Source organism: Cynocephalus volans, chromosome 16 (genome assembly GCF_027409185.1).
Source record: "Cynocephalus volans isolate mCynVol1 chromosome 16, mCynVol1.pri, whole genome shotgun sequence".
In the NCBI taxonomy this organism is placed as follows: domain Eukaryota; kingdom Metazoa; phylum Chordata; class Mammalia; order Dermoptera; family Cynocephalidae; genus Cynocephalus; species Cynocephalus volans.
Window position 1 is genome coordinate 47,323,895 of NC_084475.1, and position 19,578 is coordinate 47,343,472.

Below are 19,578 nucleotides of genomic sequence, written 5' to 3' on the forward strand. Positions count from 1 at the left end.
AGGTAGAAATTACAAACACCCAATTCTCAGAAGATGTCTACTCACTTGGAAACAATGAATGTTTTTATTTGCCATGGGGATGGGTGGGAATCACTTAAAAATGCAACACTTCTAAAGTAGACGACACCCCTTTTACTTGGGTTCAGATATAATGTGTCAGATGCTTGACTTTCTATGTTAAGGTCTTAGCCACCTTTGGGACGGTCACCCGGTCACCCGTAGATAAGCTAGGTACTCCTCCTCAACATATTTTGTTGTAGGTTTATTTATACCAGCATTAGCTCCATTATAATCTTATGGGACCACTGTTGTTGACTGAAAATTCGTTATGTGGTGCATGACTGTGTACTAGTCTGTGCTTTTCATCTGCTTCAGGTTCCTCAATCTGTGATCCCACCCAGTTGCAGAGGAAAACCCAAGTTTGATGCAAAAAGTAACCTACCCTCTATTGCAGTACCTGGACCAGAGGTGCTTGCTAGAAGTGGTGACCTAACATAAAGCCAATCTGTTTTCTCTTTTCCGCACAGATTTTGAAGCCAGCTTCATAAGGCTATTGGACAAAATAACTAATGGTTCTCGAATTGAAATAAACCAAACAGGTAAGCTCTTTTTCTCTACATTCCTGAAAGCACCTGCATGTACCAACTAAGCATTCCTCTGTTTCTCACTCTTTTCAATGGTATAAATACTGTGTTCAAAACTTTATGAATTATTGTGTGTAATATAAGCCATCATTAAAATAGAATGTTTGTGGGGGTACCCTTTGGAGTTATATAAGGAAACTATGGAAATTATAATTAAAGCTTATCATTCTGAATCATTAAAAAAATATTGTGTTTAGATAGACCCAGTTTCCTGTATGTGATACAATTTTTCAGAGATGTACATGAAATCTCCCAAGTTAAGGGGCATACACTTGATTTAAGGAAATTAGGAGAATATTTCAGATCAAGCAAACACCTCTTTTTTTTTTAAACAGTAAACATATTTTATACCCAACATTTACATAAATCTTTTCAAAGTCTTATTATGTCACTGCATTAGATTCTTAAAATAAATTCTATATGTGCTGAATTCTATTTTATTTTTTATTTTTCTCTCTTAAAATAAGTTTATCCATGTATACAAAAAAGTGAAAATCCCTTTACCTGTTTTCTCTTTCACTCCCTTCTCCAGGAGTAGCCACTGTCACAGCATTTGCTTCTGTGCACTTACGTAATTCGTACCATCAACAGGGTCATGCTCTTGATGTTGTTGTGCAGCCAGCATTTTTACACAAGCACAAATGTCTCAGATAGCTTTCCCTGTCGGCACTTGCAGGTCTACCTCAGTATTTCTTTGGGTTGTAGTATAGTGTTCCATTGCGTAGATTCTCCCTACTGATAAATATTTAGGTTGTTCCTAGCTTTTTTGTTTTTGTTTTGCTATTAGAATTTTTATCTACCTGTCAAAAAGACGATGGCCAACATCCTTTGGCTGATCCATGAACTCTGTACCTTTGCTCACATATTTTACAAAGGAATTTCTGACCTTTCCCATACATTGGCTCTCTTAAGAAAGAAGACAAGCTTAGGTTCATACGTGGTCCTGCGCCATGTGAGATCTATAGCTGCATTCAGCCCTACCTAACGGAGAACAGGTTTCATTCAGGCTTGAAATGTTCAGATGTCGTTTGCCAGCTATGATTCCCTTAGTTTTCCTTGGCTTGTTTACTTTGAAATTGCTGGAGATGGTTTCAGCAACTTTTATTGGTTATTCAGGGGACAGATAATTTTTTCTCGTCATATTTGTATTGAGGAGTAAGACATTTGCATGATCCTGCTCCCCAACCCCTTGTCATCCTGTTTTTCTCCCATCAGAGTAGAAGCCTTCATTCTGATGATCTGGTCAATTTCTCATTTGGTTGATTTATAGGTATAAACAGATAAAATTGAAGGATTTAATGGTTATATAGGTTTTTTTTTTTTTAAGCTTTTTATCTAAAGGATGGTTTGTGACTCTTAATACTATTTAGAGTAACTGACCCAGAAGCCTTTCCTTTGAAAACTGTTGAGTCATTTTGATCAGAATATGATCCTGATTGTGATTGTTTAGATTTTGGTTTTTAATATAGTAAAACCTAAATTTATTTTATGAAACTTCCAGAGCTATTTTCCATTTGAGTGACTAACATATCTCCTTCCTCTAATGTAAAATTTATTTTTGGTAAATTGTATCAGAAGACATTGCAAAAGATTTTGAGCAGCAGAAATAACCTTGTTCACACATTTGTACCCCTCTAAATCGTTTAGGATATTTTACTTTGTTTTTCCTCTGATATGTAAACCCAGTAAGAAATTTTTTGGGTGATATAAATATGTAAAAAAGTGGATAAAGATAATGAGTTTCTACTAAAGCAATAAAATAATTTTAGATATTTCCATTTATTAATATTAAATTAAAATAGCTACTGTTAATGGCATTTGAGTGCCATAAAGTATTTGCCTTTTCTAGGCATCTTGTTTGGTGAGTGAGGTCTATGAGAAATCTCATTTCAAGGGGCCCAGGGGGTGCTGGTTGCTGGTGTGATGCCTTAAGAACATCATTTGTAACTCTCCCCCCCACCCCAATCAGCACAGTCTGTGTGTGTGCTGTTGGGAGACTAGGGTGCCTGTTAGGATCTCTCCTCTATGCCCTGCCATGACTTTGGCAGCTCAGATGGCTCAGAGAGGGATCTAATTTATTACTGTTTATTAAGTTACACTCACAGTTTATTATTGTTACAGGGGCCTGACAGTAGTGAGTCAGCTTTTGGAGTGAAGTGTGGGCTCTGAGGAATGGCATTTTGAACTCCCTTGGATGCCCTTGTCAGATTTCCCCTTGGGACTCACTGCCTTCATTGACTTGTGACACTTAGTTTTTTTTCCTGCTTAATGTGGGTCTTTTTCCTCTGGTTTAAGGAACGACCTTATATTATCAGCCTGGCCTTTTGTATGGTGGATCTGTGGAACATGACTGTAGTGTCCTTCGTGGCATTGGCTATTACTTGGAGAGTCTTCTTTGCCTGGCTCCTTTTATGAAGCACCCATTAAAAATAGTTCTGCGAGGAGTGACCAATGACCAGGTTGACCCTTCGGTGAGTATTGAGAACAAACTGTGGTGATATTTTTGTTATGTCTATTGTCACAACCCAGCTTTTGAGAAAAAAGTTCATTTAAAAGTACAGTTTTATTTTCAAGTGTAATTCTTTTGCTTTTTAACTTCAGGTTTAGAGGATAATCACTCCATGAGGCAGATGAACCAAGACTGTAATCATCAAATTCAGGATGATTGTTAACAGTCATCAAGGTGCCTTTCATTGTTAGGTCTAAGCACTTTCGAAACAGATGCTTGCAGTCTCAGCATAGTTGACATGAAATATGGCTCTGTTGGCTGAAGTGTGTGAGAGTGGAGTTTTCATAAGGTCATTTGATAGCTGGGGCTGGAGGAGAACAGACCAAAGTTTTAGGCAGGAAGTAATATCTCCTTGACAATGCCATAATCTTGACTTATCCAGGCTTCAACCGTAAACTCAAGGACTTTCTTCTGAGAAGAGTTTGCAGATTTAGAGAAAGGGCATAGGGGCAGGGAAAGAGTGTGTGAGCTTTGACAGTTTATGGGTACCAGCAAGCTTCTTATTAAACATGCTAATTTTCCTGTGTCTTGGGGAGAATGGTCTGATATCCAGCTAAAATTGTCATTGTGATCACTACATTTGTCTTAGTGCCAATCTAGGATGGTTTTGGGGTGTGTGTATGTATTTAGAGAAGTCCTGTCCAGGCCTGCCTTAGACATCTCACAGGGAGAGAAGAATTCCCCACTTTGAATACTCTCCTATTTGGAGAAAGTGCCTTAAAGCTGATGACCATGAAGTCCTGACTGAGGAGCCATGCTTTTCTTTACCACTATGGACATAGGCTACAACCAATGAATGGGCAGCTTTTGAGGCCAAATGTGGTGTTTAGCTTTCCTAACCATAGAGGACCAATTAGGTGGTGCAGTGAGCCCCAAAGTGAAGACAGCTGGTATTCACCGAGACACCTACTAGGGTATAAACATGGTGCTGTGGATTGATTGAATTGTGTCCCCCAAAGTCCATATATTAGAAGCTTAATTCCCACTGTAATTGTTGAGGGTGGAAAGTCCTATTATGGTAATTGAAAGGTGGGGCCTTGAAGAGGTGAGTAGGTTAACGATTTAATGGTGGTTTTGGGCATGGTTCTGAGGGCTTTAAAAGGAAGGCAGATGAGCAGCTGTCTCTCTCTCTCTGCTCTGCCACTTTCTTCCATGTGAGACCCATGTGTTGCTGTAAAGCCACCACCAAGAAGACCTTCACTAGGTGTGTTCCCTGGACTTTGGACTTCTCAGCCTCTGAAACTGTAAGCAATAAATTTCATTTTCTTACAAATTACCTAGTTCAAGGCATTTTGTTATAAGCAACAGAAACAGACTAATACACATGGTTAGTATGTTCTTGGGTAGTAACAGACTTATTCCTCAGTTGGAAATCCACCTGCATAAGTTCTTTTCCTAGGATGCTAAGTATAGCGCATGATCTGAAATTCTTAGTTGCAAAGGAATGTTGTGTAAGCTATTTAGAATTTTTAACTGATTTAAGTGATTGTTTTTTTCCTACATTTTCTGGAAGGTTCTAGGAAATGGGCCTATATTAGTCTGCTTCTGTTGCTTGTAACTGAATACCCAGAACTTGGTGATTTGTAAAGGACTGAAATTTATTTCTTAAAATTTTGGAGGCTGGGAAGTCCAAAGTTTAGAAAACACATCTGATGAGGGCCTTCTTTTGTGTAGGAACTCTCTACAGCAATGCAAGGTTTCACATGGCAACAGTGGGCTAAGCAAGAGAGTTAACCTCACTTTTAAGGCCATCAGACTCTTCACCCACTGCTCTATGAATGGGTCAGTCCATTCACCAGGGCACAGTCCTCACAATCTAATAACTTCTTAAAGGCCCCCTGTTTCAAATGCCTTAATTGGATTTCCCACCCTTTTAACACGGTTACAACGGAGATCAAGTGTCCAATACATGAACTTTTGGGGGACACATTTAACCCATAACATTCTGCCCCTGGCCCCCAAAGTTCATGTCCTTTTCACATGTAAATACGTTCATTCTGTCCCCAAAGTCTAACTTGTTTTGGCTCAAAGGTCCAAAGTCTCATCTATGAAATCAAACAAGTTATCTACTTCCAAGATACAATGCAGGGACAGGCATAAGACAGAAATTCTCATTCCAAAATGGGCAAATGAGCCAAGAGGAAGGAGTAACAGGTCCCAAACAAGTCTAAAACCTAGCAGGGCAGGCATCAAATCTCAAAGCTGTTGAATAATCTCCCTTGACTCTATGTTTGGTATCCTCTGCACACTGGCACAAGTTTTGGGCCTCTAAGTCCTCAGGCAGCCCCACTCCTGTGGCTTACCTGAGCTCAGCCCATCCTTCAACTCTCCTAGGCTGGTGTTCCACTCTGGTAGCTCTACAATTCTGAGATCTCCATGGCAGACCCACTCCCACAGGTCTAGTAGGCATGACCCTATGGGGGTTCTCTGCTGCAACTTCGACCCCACATTTCCACTCAGCATTGCTCTAGTGAAGGCTCTCTGTGGTGACTTGCCCCTGTGACAAATCTCTTCCTGGACTCCCAGGCTTTTCCATACATCCTTTGAAGTTGAGTTTCCACAGCTCTTCCATTCTGCAAGCCTCCTGACTTAACACCATGTGGACACCACCAGGTTTTCTGGCCTGTATCTTCCAAAGCTGTGGGTTCAGCAGCACCTGGGGCCAATTTAGCCATGGCTGGGGCAGATGGGACAGCCAGGGTACAGAGAGCAGCATCCTGAGGTGGCCCTGGGCAGTGAGGCCATGGATGGCACCCTGGGCCTATTCCCCAAAACCATTCTGTCTCCCTAGGCCTCTGGGTCTGTGATGAGAGGGTACACCTCAAAGATCTCTGAAATGCCTTCAGGGTCTTTCTTCTATTCTCTTGATAATCCGTTCCTTCTGTCTTGATCTCCTTAGTAAACAGTAGCTAGGCCATCCCTGTTGTTTTCTCTTCCAAACCACATTTTTTCACTCTTTAGGTGGCCAGGCTGAGAATTTTCCAATTTTTTACCCTCTGCCTCCTTTTAATTATAAATTCTGATTTTAAGTCATGCCTTCACTGCCATAACTCAGTGCAGGCTGTTACAAGTGGCCATGTTCTAAGCTGCCTAAATGCTTTGCTGCTTAGAAATTTCTTCCACCCAGTGCTCTGGTTCATTACCTTTAAGTCCCATATTCCATAGAGCCTTGGGGCATGAACAGAATGTAGCCAAGTTCTTTGCAACTCTATACCCAGGGTGACTCTTCTCCAGTTTCTAATCAGCTCTTCCTCATTTCCATCTGAGACCTCTTCAGAATGGCCATTACTGCCCATATTTCTATCAGCATTCTGATCAACACTATTTAAGCAGTCTCTAGGAAGTCCCAAACTTTCCCCAATCTTCTAAGCCCTCACCATCATCTAGGCTTTTTCTAGCCTGTTTCTCCAAGTTCTTCTAGCCTCTACCTATTACCCAGTTCCAAAGCCACGTCCACATTTTCAGGTGTTTGTTATGAACAACACCCTACTCTCGGTACCAATTTTCTTTACTAGTCTGTCTCTGTTGCTTATAACAGAGTACCTGAAACTGGGTAATGTATAAAGAAAAGAGGTTTATTTCTTACAGTTTTGGAAGCTGGGAAGTCCACAGTCGAGTGGGTGCATCTGGTAAGGGCCTTCTTCTTGGTGAGGGCTCTGTACAGAGTCTCACAGTGACTAGGGTGTTACCTGGGGAGAAATGGGCTGAGCAAGAGAGTTAGCCTCACTTTTAAAGGCATTAGAACCCTGCCCATTACTCCATGAATGGATCAATCCATTCACCAGGGCACAGTCCTTACAATCTAATAACCTCTTAAAGGCCCCATCTTCAAATACTGTAGTTGGATTTCCGACCCTCTTAATACTGTTACAATGAAAATCAAGTTTCTAGTACATGAATTTTTGAGGGACCTGTTTGACTCATAGCAGAGCCCTTTGGTTAAAAGTGTGAGAGGAGGCATTTATCCTTTTAGATTGCATGGGGGTAAGGTGCCTGAAATAATGGGAAAGGGTCTTGAAGTGTACTGGAGACTTTAGCACTCTGTGTCCCGGTTTTGTATTCTTTTTTTATAATTACTGATGATCTTAAAAGCTGTTCTCGCTAGCAGTATTAAAAAAAAGTTTTGTATATTAACAGTGACAAAGACATATCTTTTATTAGATGCTGTAAAACTATCTGCTTTTGTCAGCTGCATGTATAAAATGACCTTGGTTGGTTCTTGGTTCCAGCCCAGCATAAAATAAATACGCCTAATTTTTTCGGTCTGTGGCTTCTTCATTCAAAGCTTTCTCTTTTCTTTGTGGTTTCCTCATCAATTCACATCTCCATCTACTCTCTGTATATAAGGGTGAATACCACAAATGATTCTCATGGTACTCCCTTAAAGAACTCCCAGTCCCATGGAGTGGACAGCTGTGAGCCCAGTCAGGGAGACTGCAAGGCTGATAGAGGTAGTGCTTAAGTGCTGAGCATCAGGGAGAGTTTCCAGAGGAGGAAAAACCACAGAATCAGTCTGAGTTTTAGGAAGGTAATTATGGAGGTCAAGGGAAGGAAGAATGGGAGTAGTGATGGACTAGTTCGGACTTTATAGAGATAGAAGTGTAAAGGAAGGACAGAGACTTTACAACTTAAAAACTAATTGGATGTGGGATGGGAGGATGGGGCCATAAATGACTCCATGATTTTTTTCCTGGTTGACTTGGAAGGTAATGATCAAAAAGAGTTTGACACAGGGAAGAGAAAAATTGTGGGAAGATAATGGGTGAGGTGTTTGATTTTGGTACTGTTCTCTGGGATGCTGGCAACATAGCCCGATGTGGATGTCCAGTTGGCAGCTGGAAATTATTGTCTGTAGCCTCAGGAATAAGGTCATCAGGATTTTACCTTTGATAGTTAAATCCCCAGGAATATGAGATTGATCAGTGCTGAGGGTGAACACTAGTGGCTTTTTGGCTGAATGTGTCCTACAAGTGTTTTCCTTTGGGCTCTACAATGTGGTGGTGGTGGTGGTGGTGATGGTGATATGTGGGGTGTGGGGGTGTGTGTATCTGAATTTGTTGTTCATGTTTAAAACCTCAGATTTTACATTGTAGGAGGGCAGTGTGGCAGCAGTAGATGGCTGTTCCTCCACAACAGCCATCAGTTGGAGCTGAGGAGCAGCTGCCCTCTTTGGATAAGGCATGAGCTCTCTAGCTGAGCTCAGCCAATCTCATTATTCATTTAAATTCTCTTTCTGGCCTCTGTGTGTATTAGAGTTTTACCCAAGGGACTGAGATTGGAAGAAGAGGAAATGAGCATTTAAGGTGAGAGTTGGGGAAGAGGAGCTAAAGACGAGTGACTGTAGAGATAGAAGTATTTGGAGAAGCCAAGCAGGGGTTGAATCCTAAGAAGCTGGGGATGATCCACAGAGTAGCTCTTTGCGGGAGCTGAGTTAGTACTGGGCAGTAAGATTTGGCAGTGAGAAGTTGTATTGACCTTTGAGAGGGCAGAGTCATTGGAATATAAGGACAGGCACAGACTGAGGAATAGGTAGGAAATAGAGTTATGGAAAATTAGGAGATTCTTCCAGAAGATTAGGTAGGATGACTCCTTAAGAGCTGAGGCTGGGAATTTTTTTTAGGTAAGGGGAAACTTGAGCTTGCTTATAGGCTGAAAAGAAGCTGTAATGGAAAAAGGAAAGAATTAAAAGTGCTGATAGCTCAGTTGGTTAGATCGTGGTGTTATAACACCAAGGTCAAGTGTTCAGATCCCCATACCGGCTGTCAAATAAATAAATGAAAGGGCTGAGGGTATTTAATAAGGCTAATCAGCCAATTGTCAAATAAATAAATAGATAGATAAAAGGGCTGAGGGTATTTAATAAGGCTAACTCCTGCAGAAGTCCATAGAAGATAAGGATTGAAAGCAGAAGTGATGGGATGTACCTTATAAAGGGTTAGGGAGATTTTTTTCCTTAGAGGTAAGAGGATAGGAAATGGGGAGAAATTTTGAGAAGAAAAGTTCCAGGACGTCTCTGAATCTCAATGATGTGGCACCAGAACCCCCAGTAAATATTTATTGGTGCCAACAAGCCGGTCACACAGAGGGTGAGGTTTCCATTCTCTCCCATTTCCCTTCTGGAAAGAGAAAAGAAGTACAATAATGTCTGCTGTGTGCTGGGCATTGTTCTATTTGTACATATGTATGTATGTGGGTATCTGTTTTTATGTAATTCTTCTACCAACCCCTTGAGGTAGTGTTCTTATCACTGTCTCAGACAAGGTAACTGGAGAGCAGGTTTCTTCCCCTTTCCTATCTGGCAGGAATCTGATCACATTTCTACCTGGTGATTGACTGCACTGAGGTGCCTTTCTCCCTGAGGTGCCACTTGGGCCAGATCTTTGCCCCCGTCTCTCTGACCACAGGGTGACAGCTTGGTTTCTCTTAAGCAGAACTTGCAGGCTACCCTCACTTTGCTAAAAGTAGAGTGTGCAGAGCTGGAGGAGACTTTAGAAAGCCCACCCTGCCCCTCATTTTCTATAGGAGCAAACTGTGGCCCTGGGAGATAGGGAAGTATCCAGGGTCTTACAGTCTAGTGAGGGGCAGAGTGGGACTCCAGCCCTCATCTGCTTTTCCAGTCCTTGTCCCACTACACCAAGTTGCCTGCCCTCAGTGTCACATGGAGAGTGATTAGGTGACTGGACCACACCTGGATTATGCTCGGGCTTCTGGCCAACATTCAAAGAAAATTTGACTTCATTCTCTGTGACTTAGGGAATAGTTAGGACGAGCCAGAGGGCTGCTGTTTTCTCATCTATCTTCTCCCCAGGAGAGCTGGTGGCTGCCCAGTTCTGGAGTAACCTGCATCCTTGCGTCCCTCACTTTTTCAGAATCTGGCTTGGCCCCAGCTGCTCTTGATTCTAGCCTAGACTGAATTCTTCTTGGTTCTGATGATCCCAAATGTATATATTAAGTTTTTGGAAGTGTTTAGCTTTAATATTTAATTAAAATGAGCTCATCTTTAATGGGTTTTCCTAGCCACTTCCCCTGGCCCCCTGATTCATTCTGAACACATTCTTAGGCCTCACAGGTCATTTCTACCGCTGGTAATTTCCTGATATCAGAATATTTAATTGGGGCCTCTTAGCCTATTGGAGTTGGTGGCAACTTGGAGACAGCCAGGCTTGAGCCCCTTACCTTAGAGACAAGGAAATTCAGATAGCTGTGGTTTTCTTGTCTGAGGCCACACAGCTAAATGAGACAGAGCCAGGACCAGGATAGGGCTTTTCCCTACACCCTCCACTCATGCTGCCTGCCCACTGCCCCCTGGCAGGGTCACCTCCCTCGCAACCCCCCAGACCGAAAGGGGAACGTCTCTTGTTCTGGGAGCAAGCAAGGAAGTAGTTTTCTTTCCTGTGTTACGGTTGAGGCACCATTCACTGACTTGTCAGATACACATGATTTGAATGTCCTTCTTATACTCTGTGAAGAGTCCACAAATGAATAAGAAAGACCCCAGGCTTCCTGGGAGCTCTGAGTGGGAAGGAGGTAACAGCAGCACTCTACAAAGTCTGGCCATTCATTGTGGGTGTTGTTGTAATTGCAGTTCTGGGTTGTGTAGCTTCATGTAGTTTGAAGCTGTCACTCCCCCAGCTTCCCCTGACCTTCACACAGAATTACCACCTGCGTCAGGATTCTTCAGTTAGCCATTGAATAGTTCATTTGGTTTGCTTTGACTCGGAATGCTACCAGCTCTAAAAATTAAACAACCATATCGGAAAAAGATTATTAGAAAAGGCTGATATTTTCTTTCATAGTGTTTACACCCATAAGAATGAGCAGAGGTCCCCGTTTGTTTTCTGTGTGAGTACAGAAGTTTTTTCATGATTTTTGCATAATGCATGTGATACTCATGATGACTGTAAGGTAGGTGTAGGTCTCCATGTTGGAAGAGAGGGAAGTGGGGCTCAGAAGCCCAGTGGCTTATAAAATCACAGACTTACTCACGGGCATAACCAGCCCATGCCCTCAGCTGTAAGCCAAAATCCTTTCTCTTTACCAGACTGTATCTGCTACCTGGTTGCTAAGCCTTACCTGCTTCTTGGTTTCTCTTCTTTCTGTCTGCTCAGGATTTGATTAAACTTTTGTTTTTTCTGAAATAATTTCATAGGTTGATGTTCTTAAGGCAACAGCACTCCCTCTATTGAAACAGTTTGGGATTGATGGTGAATCATTCGAGCTAAAGGTAAGAAGAATGTATGAACTGTTGGCTGTATGTATCTGTGAAAACATTTTTTTATCAACTCATTGGAAGAGCTTTGTAACTCTGTGTGTGTGTGTCACATTTGAAGTCACCATTTTATAGAAGACCCACAAGGCTCCTGAACAAAACACTACAGACTTTGAACCAAAAGGAACCTTTTAGTAATGACAGTAGTAGCCAGTTATGATGCACTTGTTTTAAGGTAGGCACTGTTGTAAGAATTTTACATATACTCATATTAACTCCTTTTTTCCTCATAACAACTCCAGCCATGTCACTCAGCTAATGAGTAGTGGAGGTAGAATTCTGACCAAATTGCCTCTCTGATCTAAATGATCTAAATGTAATTTATGTCCAGGGGCTCCTAACTTGGATGCCACTGAGAATTTTCATTATTTCCAAAGCCTAGTAGAAGTAATTTAAGCATCTGTTTGCTCTTTCAAGGAATTATATCAATCCATTGTGGTAACACTGGATATCTTAAGCTGTTTAGCATCTCTGCTTTTCAAATTAATGTTTTTAAACAGGAGAAATGTCTTCATTTTTATTTAATAATGTAGAGTTTTGATAGATTGGTTATTTGCATAGGAGGATAAAAAGGGGTTCCTGATGTTTAAGAAATGGGATGAGCTGATGAAATAGGTCAGCTCCTCATATTAAGGGTGAAGAAACAGCTTGTGGTGATGCAACCTGCTCAGTGCTGCCTAGATGAGAGGCATAGCCACTCTGGTCATTCACTTTGACTTTGATGGGCTCCTGAGTGTATGCCTCGTTGGTGTGAACATAGGTGCTGTTGAAGGAATCGACGAATTGAATATGAAAAAGTTAATCTGCCTTGTGAGGAGGTGTGAACCTCTCTGGGTTGGGGGGCAGGGTAATCACTGCTTTGCTGCGTCCTCGCCTCGTCCTTCTTGCCCTGTGTGCAGGTTGTGCGTCGAGGGATGCCTCCTGGAGGAGGCGGCGAAGTGATTTTCTCATGTCCTATAAGGAAGGTCCTGATGCCCATTCAGCTCACAGATCCAGGAAAAATCAAACGCATCCGAGGAATGGCGTATCCTTTGCATTTGATTTAGATTTCTTGTCTTTTTCTTGCCTCACTAAGATAAAAATGACTAAGAGCTTTACTTCTTCCCAGGGTTATTTACATTTTAGGCAGCAATTTTAGAAAAGTCTTAACAGTGAAATTGTAATTGTAGGCTGAGATATGATGTTTTGTCATCTGCCTCACGGTGACTAGATTGATTGATTTGTTCTTTTTTCTTTTTTTCAGTTAGTACTTAAGCAAATGGCTCTGAATGTCATACTCTCCTGAGGGCTTTGGTTTTGGGGCCATGTGTGCACTGCAGTCCCTTCCTCAGAGAGTTCGTCATCTGATGAAGGAAACAAATATGCAAACACATAGTTCTGGTACAACATGTAAAATGATACAGAAGTATGTGCAGTGGGCTGGGGGAGCTAAAAGTAGAGAGTGGCCAGTTTTATATAGAAGCTGTAAGAGGGCTGTAATAATAATGGTCAGTATCTACTGTTAACTTCTTACTCTGCGTGTACTTCAAGAATCACTTTCTAAACCTTATTTTTAAGCCTCAGAATGATTCTCTGAGTTCACTTACATCCTGTTTTGCAGATGGGGAAACTGAGGCTTCAAAAGCTTAAGGAATTTGCCATAATACCACACTACTAATAACAGCAGAGCTGGGATTTGATCCCCATTTTTCTGACTGTGGAGCCCAGGCATTTAACCTCTGCTTTTTTGTATAAAAAAGAGAGGGCATTTGAACTGAGCCTTGAAGATCAGAGGCTGTCGAGTGGTGCAAGAAAGGAGGAGTGCTTCAGGCAGAAAAGTGGGCCCGTGCAGAGGTAGCAGTGCAGTGTTTCTGGGGAGTGGCACGCAGTGCCGTGCGGCCAGAATCCAGGTCGGTCAGTGGCATTTGATGGTAGAAGATGGGACATGAAGATGGGCAGGAGCCAGCAAAAAGCTGAAGGTAGCTGGAGTCACCTACTGTGTAGAATGCAAAGAGTGAAGGGTGGAACCCTGAGAGGCCACCAGAACTTGAAAGTAAGAGCAAAGTAAAGAGGAAAGTCAGAGTTGGGAGGAGACTCAAGAAATCACAGCTTCCTGGAAGCTCAGGTCAGCACCTTACAGGGCCCTAAGGAGTCAGCATTAGGGTGGAGAAAGCTGAGGGACTCAGCAGCAGACCACCACTGAGGCCCGTGGGAAGAACTCCTTCCAGAGAGTGGTGAGGACAGAGCCCAGGTGACCAATTCAGGGTTGTGGAGTGAGGGGAAGGGAAATGCTGATGAGTTGGGGCCATTCTTTCCAGAATCCTGGCAGGAAAGGGAAGGAGGAGGAAAGATGAGGTGGTAACTTGAAGAAAGAGTGGAGAAGACTCTCTCCATTTTAAAAAACAGTTGGTAATGTTTGAGTGTTTTTGTAGGTTTGGGTAAAAAGATTTAAGTAGTGAAGAGGGAGACTCATGGGTGATTAAAGGCCCTGGTGCCCAGCAACCCTACATCTGGGTATTTATCCAAAGGAAAGGAAAACAATATGTCTAGATACGTGCACTCCTATGTTCATTGCAGCTTTATTCACAATAGCCAGGATATGGAATCAACCCAAGTACCCATCAATAGATGAATGGATAAAGAAAATGTGGTATAGCTACACAATGGAATACTATTCATTCATAAAAAAGAATGAAATCCTGTCATTTGCAGCAACATGGATAAGCTTGGAGGATATTATATTAAGTGAAATAAGCCAGGAACAGAAAGAAAAATACTGCATGTTCTCATTCATATGCCAAAGCTAAGAAAGTCAATCGTGTAGAAGTAGAGAGTAGAATGATGGTTACCAGAGACTGGAAGGTGGGGGGATAGTGAGAGGTTGGTTAAGCGATACAAAATTACAGCTAGATAGAAGGAATAAGATCTAGTATTCTATAGCATTGTAGGGTGACTATAATTAATAATTTATTGTATACTTTCAGTTAGGTAGAAGAGAGGATTTTGAATGTTCCCAACGCAAAGAAATGATAGTGTTTGAGGTGAAAAAAAATGCAAACTAAACTATAGTGACAGAAAGCAAAGCAGTGGCTGTGGGGGTGGGGTGGGGAGGGAGGGATTACAAAGTGACACAATGATGAAGAAACTTTGGGAGTATTGAATGTGTTCATTATCTTGATTGTGGTGGTGGTTTCATGTGTATACACAGATGTCGAAACTTATCAAATTGTACCCTTTAAATATATGCAATTTATTGTGTATCAATTATATCTTAATAAAGCTGTCTAGAAGGAAAAAATTAAAAGAGTCTGTTGTAGACAGAAAAAAGAAAGCCCAGGGACTGGAGTCAACAGATGCGGTGCTGACGCTGGCTCTGCTGCTCACTGCAGGTAACATTTTGGCCCCAAGCCATGATTAACTCATGAGTCATGCATAGGGCCTGTTACATATACTGCATGGGGCTGTAATGCAGGTTAAATGAGGCAGTAGATGCACAGTACGAGGCCCTATGCTGGTGTTAAGTAAGCATTTGGTAAAAGTAGCTGCTGTTATTTTTTTTTTTTTCTTAATCAAGAGGGTATAGATTCAAGTCTGTAGGCATATGAGAAGGATGGCTCAAGACAGAGCTGTTTGGAGATGAGTGGAAGAGGGTTGGGATGAGTTTTCAGTGTTGACTGAGTTAGGATGGAGGATAAGGGGATGGGGAGGGGCAGGATAAAGGGAATGTGATGAGGATGTGCTTTCCTAGTGGGCCGTAGTAACTGGAGATGAGAAGAGGCTGTAGGACAGCTGTAAGGGCTTGGTTGAAGTTGAAATTTTATCATGGTGCCTGCTGCATGGCTGTGTGGTTGTGTCTAGCAAGCAGCAGTTGGCAACCTAGAGGAAGGAGGAGGGAAGCCGGGGGCCGGTTTCATCCAGGGATGGAAGTGGGTTGACAGGTGGGTGAGTAGCACAGGAGGACGGGTTGGAGAGAGTTGGAGTATTGGTGAGTGTGTTGTTGAAGTGATTGCCATGCTTTCCTTACTGAGTTACACAGTCGGGGCTCACTGACCGGAGAAAGCAGGAGGCCAAGGGGTTGGAAACCTTCTCAGGTTGAAATATCAGGTCTACTGCAAGTATAGGTATGTGTGCTATGTAGAAAAAGAAATTGTGTTTAGGGAATTCTGTTTTGGGGATTCAGATATTAAAAGTGGCTAATTCTAGGTGCTTAAAGGATCTGGGTGGTGACAGGAGTTGGAGGCCAGGGAAGCGGATGGGTTCGGCATGACCGTCCTGGTAGGAGAATGATCGGAGGTTGACCAGGATGCCTGCTGCTCGGGGCAGGGTGGCTACTTAAAGTCAAGTTCTGTATTTCTCAGGAGGTTGGGGATGGTCTTACTTGGAGGAAAAGACATGTGGGGTGGACTGACTTTTCAGAGGGCTTGCTTGGTTTTTACAGTAAGTGGTAAAGGACATGCAATCGGGCAGGCTGCACAGCCACTGGGTGGAGAGGCAGTTGTTGAGATAAAAGATCAAACTTGAGGTGCTGTCTAAAGTTCTTTGTAGGGATCATCAAGAGCAGAGGAATGTATAACAAAGCTTCCTTGGGTTGTGGTCTGTTCTCTGCCTGGCTGTCCTGGAGCCCACCTAAGGGCCAAACCTTGTATGTATGAGGAGAGATTGGGCATGTTAAGGAGAAATGGTTCCTGTCCTGGGAGCCCCCAGCTTAATGCATAGTTACATAAACCGGGTGACTTCCTGAGGTGATGTTCTACTCTTGTATGTTGTGATTCTGAGGAGCTGGAACAAGGTTATAAAGAAATGGAAATGCAGTACTGCTAGAGAGAGAGAGAGAGAGAGAGAGAGAGAGAGAGAGAGAGAGAGAGTGTGTGTGTGTGTGTGTGTGTGTGTGTGTTTGTATGTGTTTTGAATTGAAATATGCCTTCTCTATTTGATCCTTGTCAGTTCCTTACAGGTCGATCTTATTCTTAACAGGCACATTGTATTTCACCATATAAACAACCCGGAATCAAACCTGTTGATGGCTATTGAGTTTTCCGTTTTTCACTGTTGCCAAAAGTGCTGTAGTTAATGACCTTGTACATGAAATCCTGTACACTTTCAGGACTATTTTAGGTTTGTTTAGTTTTTTTTTTTTTTTCCTCCTCATTTTAAGTGTGTTTCCTTGATGGTGTATTGTGGCAACAAACTGTGCTTGGAGTCCAGTCCGCCGAAAATGAGATTTCTGGCAGTGTGCTCTGTTTGTTTTGACAGTCTTGTCATAGCAGCATGGGTTTCTTAGAGGCTATCAGAATGGGGTCCTCCCTGTACTCTCTGTACCGAGTGTGCAAAAATCTCATGAGTAGTCCTTTGATGATGATGCTGGGAAATGGGAAAGGCTGCAGGATTTTACAGAGGAGAACATAAAAGTTAGAAGAGCTGTGGTGCCTGAGCACCTTGGGTGTAACTTTGTTCCTCCCTGGCTTCTCCTTCTGGTGTTCTTTGAACCTTCCCTGTATGTAATCTGAGCCAGGAAGACACTTGTGAGGTCCCAAGTCCCCCTCCTTCCTTGGGGCAAGGGATAAGATGCCTAAATCATCTCTAGTATATCTTTCATTTGTACAGGCTTCCTCTCACCTCCCCAGGAAAGTCCCCAGAGCATCCTTGCTCAGATCCCTGTGTGTAAACCAAAATTCCAGCCACTGGTCTGTAGAGTTGCCCACTTAACAAACACCTCCAAGGAATGTGGGTTGGAACTGAGATCACCTTCTTTGCCAGGTTTGGAGCTTGGGAAAAAACTGTCTTTGGAAAAACTTTAGTTGGTTTTATGGTTATTTACTTGCAAGGCTGGTTGACTGTTGGACTGAGCTTGGAGGTTGTTTTCCTTACAGGAGGGCTCAAGTTGGGAGAACTAGCCCCCCTCACTTGTGTGCATTTGTGGTTTTAACCGAGTTACCCCCAAAGTTCATCTTTTCCCTCTTGCATTCTTCATAATGATGACCCGCCAGCCAGGACCTGGGAGGGAGACGTTGGTGGTTCCTGCCAGCAGCTGGGACTAGACAGTAGTTACCTTTTATTTAATGCCACCCACTCTGATTCTCCCCCCCTGCCTGATGTGGGATGGCAAAAAACTGTTTTAGTTATGTGGTGTTGCCCCAGTAGCTCATGATTTGGTACATAGAGTTCAATGAAGAAACTGGCACAGAGGCAGAAGAGAGGGTGAGCTGGAATTTGTAGGACAATCTGGTTTCCTTTCCTTAATTGTAGGGAAGGTAGTTTGAGAACGTCTGTCTGTATGTCTCTCTTATTCATTGCCCCCCAGCCCCCCACACCCCCCCGGCCCACAACATGCATACCTCTTAGCTTTCTCTGACCTGGAACACCAGGGAGAGCAAAAGGTGGAAGTCTGACATGGACTGTAGTTATGAACTTGTCTTTCTTGGATATTGGCTCTTAATATGGGATTAATAAATGGGCTTCAGGAGGTTCACAAACCATGACAGTTTCACAAAATTGTATATGTGCATGTGTTTCTTGGTAGAGGGTCCATAGCTTTTATCACATTCTTAGAGTGTCTGATTCCTGAAAGGAAAGAACCTCTGCTTTGGGATTCAAATCTTGGACTAATAGTAAGAAGAGCAGTGGCTGACATTTGCTGGGCTGTCACCACACACCAGGCACTAAGTACTTTACGTGGATTTACTTCATTCGTACCTTCAACCCCTGTGAGGAGAGTGTTATGATTGTCCTTTTACTGATGAGGAAGGCGTGGCACAGAGAAGTTAGCACACTTGACCCAGAATGATGCAGTTTACTGGAGCTGGGACTTGAACAAGTAGTCTGATTCTAGAATTAAGGCTCTTAGCCATTCCTTAGTGGGGCCTCCCTGCCAGGCCACCTGGCTCCAAGTAACTGTGGATGTAGCTAGTTTGAAACCTCTTTTGCCTTCTTTATTTCACACCCTGAATCCTAGAATAGGCTTCCATTGGCCTGAATTTGTACTGTTAACCTCTTTATTTCCATATGTCTAGAGGGGAGAGAGGAGGAAGGTGTCTTCTGGAAGTGAAGTCGGTTTAATTTTGAGCAAGTGTCTTAGTTCTGTGTCTTAGTTGTCCTTAGTGTAAGCCTTAGAACTAGGAATTGTGACTCTTATCGCAGGGTTGTCGTGAGCATAAGGTGGTAATGTACGTGAAACAACTTTGGGAGCTGTGAATGCTCCGGGTTATGTGTTAAGATAGTGACATCTCCTTTGCTCTTCTGGGGGTGGTGGGTAGCCTCAGACCTCAGAGGGACAGCACGCACTTGGTCCAAAGGCTATGAGCCAGGATTGTTTGTCTAAGCTGTCTGTGGTCAAAAGTACGTTCTGGACAGAGGAGGTGGATGATGTAACTGTGTGTGTATTGAAAAATCCCTCTTTGCTCTTTGCTCTTTCCTCACTTCAGCCTTGTCCTTTCAGTCAAGTCAAATATTTATTAAGCATTTCTGAGTACAAAAATAGTGTATTAGAGAGTTGCAAAGGACACAGAAGTAAAGCTCCTGCCTGTATGGAGTGTGCGGTCTTGTTGAAGAGCAAGAACAAAATAAGTGTGTGTGAAGGGAGATGTCTGGTAAGTTCAAGTGGAGACCACAGCTGGGTGCTGGCTGGAGGGTTTCAGGAGAGAGAGCGGGAACTCTGGGCTGGAAGAATGAAAGAAGGCAGTCCAGGTTGAAGAATTTGGACAATGTGGATGGGTGAGGGAGGTTGATGGTGCTGGTTGGAGAGGAACACACTGAGCAGGTTGGAGGGTCTGACAGCAGGATCTGGGGGAGTCAGGAGTCACTGGGAGACTCTCACTAAGTAAGGAAGATTGATCTTTTAGTGGCATGTTCAGGATGGGTCAAAAAGGAGATCTAGGTGCCAGGTCAACTTCCTTACACACACTCTGAGCATTTTGTTTTTGCGGCTCAAATGAAAATGAAATTTGTTATTGACAGTAATTCTTGAACAGTTGGGCTGGAATGAGCAGATCACACACCTTGTTTTACTGTTAGACTAACCACATGGGGTTTGTCTCAGGGTAGTGGGAGGATAACGTGTTCTCTGTTTCTGTAGTCTGACATACATCGTCAACTCTTGACCGTACATTGCACATTGAAAGTTCTTAGTTCATACTCATTTTTTTCTTTGATATGTGGGGTTGGGGAGAGCCAGTCTGTTA

General features: G+C 42.8%; 1 protein-coding gene across 1 annotated transcript in view; it reads left to right on the top strand.

The window, feature by feature from the left end:
* RCL1 (RNA terminal phosphate cyclase like 1) overlaps positions 1-19,578 on the top strand; it is a 55,504-nt gene that overhangs the window by 15,904 nt on the left and 20,022 nt on the right. The window contains exons 2-5 of the mRNA XM_063080913.1: positions 528-599; positions 2,940-3,115; positions 11,303-11,377; positions 12,322-12,446. Of these exons, the coding sequence (XP_062936983.1) occupies positions 528-599; positions 2,940-3,115; positions 11,303-11,377; positions 12,322-12,446 (448 nt within the window). The remainder of the gene's footprint in view (positions 1-527; positions 600-2,939; positions 3,116-11,302; positions 11,378-12,321; positions 12,447-19,578) is intronic.